This window comes from Cherax quadricarinatus, chromosome 13 (genome assembly GCF_038502225.1).
Source record: "Cherax quadricarinatus isolate ZL_2023a chromosome 13, ASM3850222v1, whole genome shotgun sequence".
Classification (NCBI taxonomy): Eukaryota; Metazoa; Arthropoda; class Malacostraca; order Decapoda; family Parastacidae; genus Cherax; species Cherax quadricarinatus.
Genome location: NC_091304.1, coordinates 11791259 through 11802624, shown reverse-complemented (window position 1 = coordinate 11802624; position 11366 = coordinate 11791259). Strand labels below are relative to the sequence as shown.

The 11366-nt window shown below is 41.9% G+C and overlaps 2 protein-coding genes across 2 annotated transcripts; both read left to right on the top strand.

The window, feature by feature from the left end:
• Positions 1 to 1808: 1808 nt before the first annotated feature.
• Positions 1809 to 8619, top strand: LOC128688649 (uncharacterized). The gene is made up of 2 exons (XM_053776573.2): positions 1809 to 2091; positions 2976 to 8619. Exons 1-2 carry the CDS (start codon positions 2059 to 2061, stop codon positions 3564 to 3566), a joined length of 624 nt encoding a protein of 207 aa, XP_053632548.1. The 5' UTR covers positions 1809 to 2058; the 3' UTR covers positions 3567 to 8619.
• Positions 6383 to 10641, top strand: LOC128688651 (uncharacterized). The gene is made up of 2 exons (XM_053776574.2): positions 6383 to 8974; positions 9498 to 10641. Exons 1-2 carry the CDS (start codon positions 8942 to 8944, stop codon positions 10086 to 10088), a joined length of 624 nt encoding a protein of 207 aa, XP_053632549.1. The 5' UTR covers positions 6383 to 8941; the 3' UTR covers positions 10089 to 10641.
• Positions 10642 to 11366: the final 725 nt, after the last annotated feature.

Below are 11366 nucleotides of genomic sequence, written 5' to 3'. Positions count from 1 at the left end.
CACACACATATATACACCAGACACGCAGACACACAGACACACACACACATGCAAATTCAAGTATCGTCAGTACTGGGTTATATGGGGATATGATTTACATCTCTATGTCAGATATGAGGATGAGGAAAAGGATGAGGAACGAGTACTGGTCCACAACCACCACTCGTAAGTCTACCTAGTAGTTACAACCCCCTCTCATATGTCTAACTAGTAGTTACAATCCCCTCTCATATGTCTAACTAGTAGTTACAACCCCCTCTCATATGTCTAACTAGTAGTTAAAACCCCCTCTCATATGTCTAACAAGTAGTTACAACCCCCTCTCATATGTCTAACTAGTAGTTACAATCCCCTCTCATATGTCTAACTAGTAGTTACAACCCCCTCTCATATGTCTAACTAGTAGTTACAATCCCCTCTCATATGTCTAACTAGTAGTTAAAAACCCCTCTCATATGTCTAACAAGTAGTTACAACCCCCTCTCATATGTCTAACTAGTAGTTACAACCCCCCTCTCATATGTCTAACAAGAAATTATGATCACAACCTGTCTTACTAGTAGCTACAACAACCACTCATTTGTCTAACCAGCTGCTGGAACCTAACTATTCAGCTGTCTAACCAGTAGATACAACCACCGCCCATCTAAGCAATTGCTAGAACGCGTCAGAGGATAAATAGAAAGGAAAGAGTGAGATACCTGGAGTTTAACTGGAGAGGGTTTCGGGGATCAACACCCCCGCGGCTCGGTCTAAGACCAGGCCTCGTGGTGGATCAAGGTCTGATCAGCCAGGCTGTTACTGCTGACCGCACGCAAACTGACGTACTAACCACAGCCCGGCTGGTCAAGTACTGACTTTAGGTGCCTGTCCAGCGCCTTCTCCAAGACAGCCAGGGGTATGAAGGAACGCATGAGACTAAGTAGAAAGGAAGGCATAACATAATGTCAGAAGGAATGCATCAGAATTATTAGGAAGAAACGGACGTCGGCCATCCTGGGATATGTTGATTTTTTCCCCTAGCAGGAATTCGTCATAACTTCACTATATAACTCGAAGAATTGAGACACTTATGCAACACATGGGAATCTTTATTGAAGAAACGTTTCGCCACACAGTGGCTTCATCAGTCCCTCAACCAGGTTGAGGGACTGATTACATCAAACTTCTCCTCTCCTTACCCATTTCTACTTTGTATTGGACAGATGAAGCCACTGTGTGGCGAAACGTTTCTTCAATAAAGATTCCCATGTGATGCATAAGTGTCTCAATTCTTCAACTTGTCGGTTTTCTAAACCATTCATCACACTATATAACTCAATGAACATCGGGTTAACTTCACAGAAAAAAAAAACAAACTCAGATTTCCATTTTTTTTTCACATTGGCATCCACTGCTGCTTTGAAACAAGATTAAGCATCACTTACCTTCATCTGCCGGATCTCAAACATCTATTAAACAAAATATTAAATCATCGTTTAAACCTAGTACTTTTTTACGTTTGTTGGTGTGACGAACTAAAAACTCTTGTATTGTTGTTGGCCAACATCCTCTTCCTTAACCCATAAATGTTTCTTTATCATATGTAACAGCTTAATATAAACAAAGAAAATCATCAAGGAGATTGTTACATTAAGAACTTGCAGCAGCACATCAGTGTCATTGTGACAATACTTATTTGTTATTATTATTGTTTTAAGTCGTGAGAAATACAAGGTGTTTCCTCTACACCTGAAGACGTGTTTATCTCGGTTGACAGTGATAGTACACATTAACGCAATCTAACCACAAGGGTCCCTCTCACTGGTGTCGTAACAGGAACGCCCTCACATTGATTAGAGTCGGTGTATAAGTGTTGGCATCCCGACACTAGAAGCTGCATAGTCTCGTACAGCTTCAACAAACCGGTGGTCCCTCACAGCACTCCTGAAGCCCACCACAGTACACTTGCAAATACACTCGATCCAGAGTCTTCTTGAGCAGGAGTCGGTGTTGGTGGGGAAGTCCACAAGTAGTCAAGAGTCTGTTGATCCTCATCATCAACACAATTGGTCCAAGATGCTCAAGCTCATTTTTCTTATTTCTTTAGCGGTGAGGATAATTGTCTTTTGTTCTATGTAAAGTCAACAAGTCTCAACCTCCTGTGCCGTTACTAAGTCTCCATAATATTATATTCTATTATAATTACTATTAATTAATTCCAGTACAACTGCTATTACTGCTGCTGCTACTACTTCTACTATTACTGTTACTACTAGTAGTAATAATAATAACAACAACAACAACACCAACAACAACAATAATAATAATAATAATAAAAGTAATAATAATAATAATAATAATAATAATAATAATACTAATACTAATACTACTACTACTAATAATAATAATAATAATAATAATAATAATAATAATAAAAGAAATAATAGTTAATTACTCTTATTACCATTATTATATACAAATCACTACCGTCTGTTACGTATTCGCCTTGATGCCCTGAACACAATAACTAAGCAATAATTGATTTAAATAAGTCATTAGAAATAATTACTCTCACTCATAGGAGTTATGACTCGACCCCTGCAACCATAGAGTTACATGACTACAAAGGAAGCCAAGGCTGGCCGTCCCACACAGAGGGACTTGTGATAATAAAATGTTAGGAGAGAATATTGATGGTAAGAATGGGAAGAGGAAGAACTGGTGTAACACAGTGCAAAGATGAGAGGTTGTGGGTAGACAGGAATAGAGTGGAAGAGGTTTTGGACAGAGAGTAAGAGAGTAGGAGAGGTTGCGGCCACAAAGGAAATGTTAAGAGAGGTTATTTGTAGAGAGGAAGAAAGTGGTAGAAAGGTTGTTGGTTGTATGGGAGTTGTGTCATAGTAGTAGGTACTTCTTACTTTAAGAAGTTCTATATTCATCATTTCGTAAACGGTAAAAACAGTTTTATAATGCATATTTTGACGTTCACACAGGTGGTGAGCACCGCCGGGATGCTCTATGCAGACTCCTGTACACCAGACTGTACTGGGAAAAATGCTGGTGACAAGGTAGCAGATCCCTTAAGCTGCTCGAACTATTACATCTGTTTATGGGATGATACGCCATCAGACCATCCTTTCCCCTGCGACGCTGGCATGATCTTTGGTCCTGATGGTAACTGTGTCTCGGGAACTGATTGTACACCTTCATGTGAGGTATCAGTCTGCCCCATCACCTGCAACAGCACCTACAGTATGATCAGTGATCCATTCGACTGCAGTACTTACTATATTTGTCTCCCTAGCGATATTCCAGCCCTCACCTGTCCCTCTGATACCCCTTATTTTAACGGAGAGACCTGCGTCAAGGACATAGGAGTATGTTGCCAAGTTTCGTGTACTCCGTACTGCGGTCCGGGGATCGTGGAGGCCCCCGACCCCTTGGATTGTAGCAGGTACTACCTCTGCCTTGAAGAAGGAGTACCCAACCCAGGCTACCACTACCAGTGTAATTCTGGAGAAAACTTCAGTCTCCAAGCTGGCCGTTGTGTAGCAGGTGCTCCCTGTAAGACTTTGTGCAACTAAGCTACAGCAGACCATGCACACTAACTTCAGTACTTGCAACAGAACATGCAACACTAGACATAACATAATTCAGTGGTTACAAAACAAGATACAACACAGAGTAATGACTACAATATAACATAAAACATAACCCAAACATGCGCACAAGCATGCGCACAAGCATGCGCACACATACATGCATACATACACACACACATATGCAAAATAACAAACATGATTATCTTGCATATTGTGATATCTGTTCACTGTGATATTATTGCAGACACATACATACATACTCTAACAAGCATACGTGCACGGATACACACACACACACACACATTAGCAGCAGCAGCAGCAGCAGCAGCAGCAGCAGCAGCAGCAGCAGCAGCAGCAGCAGCAGCAGCAGCAGCAGCAGCAGCAGCAGCAGCAGCAGCAGCAGCAACAACAACAATGGTTGCAGAATACAGCAACAACAACAACAATATTAGTAGCGGCAACAATACCTGGAGTATACCTGGAGAGGGTTTCGGGGGTCATTGCCCCCGCGGCACGGTCCATGATCAGACTTCATGGTGGATCAGGGTCTGATCAATCAGGATGTTACTGCTGGTCGCACGTAAACCGATGTATGAACCACAGCCCGGCTGGTCAGGTACTGACTTTAGATGCCTGTCCAGCTCCTTCTTGAAGACAGTCAGGGATCTATTGGTAATCTTCCTTATGTATGCTGGGAGGCAGTCGAGCAGTCTTGGGTCCCTGGCACTTATGCGTTGTCTCTTAGTGTACTCGTGGCACCCTTACTTTTCATTGGTCAGCAATGAAAGGCAAGGGTGCCTCCAGGTCAGCAACTTCGGGTGCCTTGAAGAGAGAAGTTAGTGTACAGCAGTATTCCAACCTGAAGAGAACAAGCGATTTCAAAATAATTATCATGGGCTTAGCGTCCCTAGTTTTGAAGGTTCTCATTATCCATCCTATCATTTTCTAGCAGATGAGATAGATACATTGTTGTGGTCCTTGAATATATGATTTATTTCATAATATCCTGCACAGTAGTGTCACACCACCAATGTTATATACCCAGGCAAAGAAAATTCTTCCGCACCCATCTATCTAACCAGTAGCTACAACCACCACCCATCTGTCTAACCAGTAGCTACAACCACCATCCATCTGTCTAACCAGTAGCTACAACCACCACCCATCTGTCTAACCAGTAGCTACAACCACCACCCATCTGTCTAACCAGTAGCTACAACCACCACCCATCTGTCTAACCAGTAGCTACAACTACAACCCATCTGTCTAACCAGTAGCTACAACCACCACCCATCTGTCTAACCAGTAGCTACAACCACCAGCCATCTGTCTAACCAGTAGCTACAACCACAACCCATCTGTCTAACCAGTAGCTACAACCACAACCCATCTATCTAACCAGTAGCTACAACCACCACCCATCTGTCTAACCAGTAACTACAACCACAACCCATCTATCTAACCAGTAGCTACAACCACCATCCATCTGTCTAACCAGTAGCTACAACCACCATCCATCTGTCTAACCAGTAGCTACAACCACAACTCATCTATCTAACCAGTAGCTACAACCACCACCCATCTGTCTAACCAGTAGCTACAACCACCACCCAACTGTCTAACCAGTAGCTACAACCACAACCCATCTGTCTAACCAGTAGCTGCAACCACAACCCATCTATCTAACCAGTAGCTACAACCACCATCCATCTGTCTAACCAGTAGCTACAACCACCATCCATCTGTCAAACCAGTAGCTACAACCACAAACCATCTATCTAACCAGCAGCTACAACCACCACCCATCTGTCTAACCAGTAACTACAACCACAACCCATCTATCTAACCAGTAGCTACAACCACCATCCATCTGTCTAACCAGTAACTACAACCACAACCCATCTATCTAACCAGTAGCTACAACCACCATCCATCTGTCTAACCAGTAGCTACAACCACAACCCATCTATCTAACCAGTAGCTACAACCACCACCCATCTGTCTAACCAGTAGCTACAACCACCACCCATCTGTCTAACCAGTAACTACAACCACAACCCATCTATCTAACCAGTAGCTACAACCACCACCCATCTGTCTAACCAGTAGCTACAACCACCACCCATCTGTCTAACCAGTAACTACAACCACAACCCATCTATCTAACCAGTAGCTACAACCACCACCCATCTGTCTAACCAGTAGCTACAACCACCACCCATCTGTCTAGCCAGTAGCTACAGCCACCACCCATCTGTCTAACCAGTAGCTACAACGACCACCCATCTGTCTAACCAGTAGCTACAGCCACCACCCATCTGTCTAGCCAGTAGCTACAGCCACCACCCATCTGTCTAACCAGTAGCTACAACCACCATCCATCTGTCTAACCAGTAGCTACAACCACCACCCAACTGTCTAACCAGTAGCTACAACCACCACCCATCTGTCTAACCAGTAGCTACAGCCACCACCCATCTGTCTAACCAGTAGCTACAACCACCATCCATCTGTCTAATCAGTAGCTACAACCATCACCCAACTGTCTAACCAGTAGCTACAACCACTACCCATCTGTCTAACCAGTAGCTACAACCACCACCCATCTGTATAACCAGTAGCTACAGCCACCACCCATCTGTCTAACCAGTAGCTACAGCCACCACCCATCTGTCTAACCAGTAGCTACAACCACCACCCATGTCTAACCAGTAGCTACAACCACCACCCATCTGTCTAACCAGTAGCTACAACCACCACCCATCTGTCTAACCAGTAGCTACAGCCACCACCCATCTGTCTAACCAGTAGCTACAGCCACCACCCATCTGTCTAACCAGCAGCTACAACCACCACCCATCTATCTAACCAGCAGCTACAACCACCACCCATCTGCCTAACCAGTAGCTACAACCACCACCCGTCTGTCTAACCAGCAGCTACAACCACCACCCATCTGTCTAACCAGCAGCTACAACCACCACCCATCTGTCTAACCAGCAGCTACAACCACTACCCATGCCTGGAGTCTACCTTCCTAGAGAGTGTTCCTAGGGCTCAACTGAGTATCCTAGTCCATGACCAGTCTTCCTGGTGGATTAGGGCTTGATCGACTAGGCCTGCTGGTGGATCAGGGCTTGACCAGCCAGACTGCTGAGGGCAGCACGCAATCCAACGTATGAACCATATTCCTGATGGTCAGGAGCTGACTTTAGTTACCTATGGAAATCTAAAGAATAAATCGTCGTCGTCCCCTTTCACTTATTGAGTTTTTTCTGTCTGGCATCACTTCTTGAGACCGAAGAATGTTGCACCGTCCGAAGAGCCTTTTGCTTTCGCGGGGGTGATTTTTGTGTGCAGAGTTGGCACCAGTCAAACCAGGGTTTTCCATGTGTAAATTATGTTGATGCGTCTGCGTTCCAGGAAGTACAGGACAGAGAACTTTTAAAGTTTCCAGCAATTAAGAAGATTGTCTGAACCTATTCGTGCAGTTAAGGTCTCCTTGCATTCTCTGGATCTGCAGTTTCGCTAACCTTAAAAGGAGCTTTTAGTATTCTGGCCAAGAAAGAATAAATGATTTAAAGAGAATCATCATTGGCCTGACATCTCTTAATTTAAAGGTTCTCATTACCCATCCAGTCATTTTCCCCGAGCTTGTGATAATGACACTGTTGTGATCCTTGAAGGTGAGATCCTCTGAAATTATAACTCCTAAGTCCTTTACATTAGTTTTTGGCTCGAATGAGTTACTAGTATGTGTTTTATACTACGTTGTAGCTTATATTTCCTCAAGTTTTCCATACCGGAGTTACTGAAATTTGTTCATATTGAATATCACATTGTTTTCTGTTGTTCGTTGGAAGACTGAATATATACAGTCCTTTCAGTAGATCACACACACACACACACACACACACACACACACACACACACACACACACACACACATACATGCAAATTCAAATATCGTCAGTACTGGGTTATATGGGGCAATGATTTACATCACTATGTCAGATATGAGGATGAGGAAAAGAATGAGGAACGAGTACTGGTCTACAACCACCACTCGTAAGTCTAACCAGTAGTTACAACCCCCCTTCTCATATGTCTAATAAGAAGCTACAACCACAACCTGTCTTACTAGTAGTTACAACCACCATTTATTTGTCTATCTAACCAGCAGCTAGAACCACTACTCAGCTGTCTAACCAGTAGACAGAACTACCACCCTTATCTCTAACCAGTAGATACAACCATCACCCATCTGTCTAACCAGTAGCTACAGCTACCACCCATCTGTCTAACCAGTAGATAAAGCCTTCACCCATCTGTCTAACCAGTAGCTACAACTACCATCCATTTGTCTAACCAGTAGATCCAATCATCACCCATCTGTCTAAGCAATGCGTAAAACGCATTAGAGGATAAATAAAAAGGAAAGCGTGAGATAAGTATCAGAGAACGCACGATAAACAGTACCTAGGAACACATGATAATAAGTAGAAAGGAAGGCATAAGATTATGTCTGAAGGAACGCATCAGAATTATTAGGAAAACACGAACGTCGGCCATCTTGGGAAATCTTCATTTTTGACCCTAGCCGGAATTCTTAAAGACTTCAATATAGAACTCATTGAACATCAGGTTAGCTTCACAAAAAAAAAAATCAGTTTTCATTTTTTTTTTCACGTTGGTTCCACTGCTCCTTTGCAACAGGATTAAGCGTCAATTACCTTCACGTAAACTCAAGTTTACTTGATTATTCTCCTCCGCCGGATCTCAAACATCTTTTAAACAAAATATTAAATCATCGTTTAAAGCTAGTACTTTTTTACGCTTGTTGGTGTGACGAACTAAAAACTCTTGTATTGTTGTTGGCCAACATCTTCCTTAACCCATAAATGTTTCTTTATCACATGTAACAATATTATATAAACAAAGAAAATCATCAAGAAGATTGTTACACTAAGAACTTATTTGTTAATATTATTGTTGTAAGTTGTGAGAAATACAAACTGTTTCCTCTACACCTGAAGACGTGTTTATCTCGGTTGATAGTGAAAGTGCATATTAACGCAATCTAACCACAACGGTTCCTCCCACTGGTGTCGTAATAACAACGCCCTCACACTGATATGTGTCGGTGTATAAGTGTTGGCATCCCGACACTAGAAGCTGCATAGTCTCGTACAGCTTCAACAAACCGGTGGTCCCTCACAGCACTCCTGAAGCCCACCACAGTACACTTGCAAATACACTCGATCCAGAGTCTTCTTGAGCAGGAGTCGGTGTTGGTGGGGAAGTTCACAAGTAGTCAAGAGTCTGTTGATCCTCATCATCAACACAATTGGTCCAAGATGCTCAAGCTCATTTTTCTTATTTCTTTAGCGGTGAGGATAATTGTCTTTTGTTCTATGTAAAGTTACTAAGTCTCCATAATATTATATTCTATTATAATTACTATTAATTAATACCAGTACAACTGCTATTACTGCTGCTGCTGCTACTATTACTACTCCTTCTACTGCAACTACTATTACTGTTACTACTACTATTAATAATTATAATATTAATAATAATTATAATTACTCTTATTACTTTTATCATTATTATTTACAAATCACCACCGTCTGTTATGTCATCGCTTTGATGTCCTGAACTCAATAACTCAGCAACAATTGATTGAAATAAGTCATTAGAAATAACATAATGTTAAGAGAGAATATTGATGGTAAGAATGGGAGGAAGAATTGGTGTAACATAGTGCAGAGAGGTTATGGGTAGAGATTAAGAAAGTGATAAGTGAGGTTGTGGATTGCACGGGATCTGGGACATAGTAGTAGGTAAGTTCTATATTAATTTCGTAGACGGTAAGAACACAGTTTTATAATGCATATTTTCACGTTCACACAGGTGGTGAGCACCGCCGGGATGCTCTATGCAGACTCCTGTACACCAGACTGTACTGGGAAAAATGATCTTGACAAGGTCGCAGATCCCTTAAACTGTACCAACTATTACATTTGCTTGAGTGGCATACCATCAGACCACGCTCTACCCTGCGACGCTGGCATGATCTTTGATCCTGAGGGTGGGAACTGTGCCACGGGACCTGATTGTACACCTTCCTGTGAGGTAACAGTCTGCCCCATCACCTGCAACGGCACCTACAGTTTCATCAGTGATCCATTCGACTGCAGTACTTATTATATATGTCTCCCTAGCAATATTGTAACCCTAAACTGTGATTCCGATACCCCTTATTTCAACGGAGAAACCTGCGTCAAGGACAAAGGAGTATGTTGCCAAGTTTCGTGTACTCCATACTGTGGTCCGGGGATCGTGGAGGCCCCCGACCCCTTTGATTGCAGAAAGTACTACATTTGCACTGAAGAAGGAGTACCCAATGAAGCATACCACTTCCAGTGTGATTCTGGAGATAGCTTCGATTACCAAACTGGCCGATGTGCGCCAGGTGCTACCTGCAAGAACTTGTGCGACTAAGCTACAGCAGACCAGGCACGCTAACTTCAGTACTTGCAACAGAACATGCAACACTAGATATAACAATTTAGTGACTACAAAACAAGATACAACACAGAGTAATGACTACAAGGTAAGATAAAACATAAAACACGCATGCATGCAAGCATGTGCACAAGCATGTGCACAAACATGTGCACAATCATGTTCACACATACATGCATACATACACACATATGTAAAATAACCAACATGATTATTTTACTTATTGTGATCTTATTGCACACACACACATACATACATACACATATACATACATACTCATACACACATACATACAAGGATACACAAACATAGTACCTGCTGCAGTATTTACCACATTTTTCAATATATAAACTAGCATTATTATATACTTTATTCACAACTGATTTGTATATATAATATAATTTACAGTAATATTCTGGGTAATAAATCATAAGATCCATCAATGTAACTTTAACATTTGTCTGTGTAATAAAAATGTTTATTTGTACAATGTTTGAACATAGAACTAAAATATAATAGCAAAATATTATTATTATTATTATTATTACAAGTAGTAGTAGTAGTAGTAGTACTGGTGGTGGTAACAGCAAAAGCAACAGAGTAATAGCACTTGGAGTAGTAGCAACAGTACTAGTGCAATTCATGGAAGTAGTAATAGTTATATCAGTATTAGTAGTAATAGTAGTGGCAATAGTAACAGTCAAAGTATCACTAGCAGTGTTAGTTGCAGTGGAAGTCATTGTAGTAGCAATAGTAGCAGAAGTGGTAGTAATTGCAATAGTAGAGATAGCAGCAGCAGCAGCAGCAGTACTAGCAGTAGAGTAGTAATAACAGAAGCAACAGCAGTGAAACTAGCAACAGTAGTAGTAACAACAGTGGTAGTAGCAGCAGTGGTAGTAGCAGCAATAGTTGTAGCAGCAGTGGTAGTAGTGGCAGTGGTAATAGCAAAAACAGTTGTAGCAGCTGTGGTAGTAGCAGCAGTGGTAATAGCAGCAACAGTTGTAGCAGCAGTGGTAGTAGCAGCAGTAGAAACAGCAGTAGCAGCAATAATAGCAGTACTATTTGTAGTAGTAATATTAACTGTAGCAGTAGCAGCAGCAGTGGTAGTAGTAGTAGTAGTAGTAATAGAAGCAGTACTATTAGTAGTAGTAATAGTTGCAGCAGCAGTAGCAACATTAGTTGGAGTAGAAGTAATAATAGCAGTAATATTAGAAGCAGAAATAATAGTAGTAGCAGTGGTTGTAGTAGCAGTGG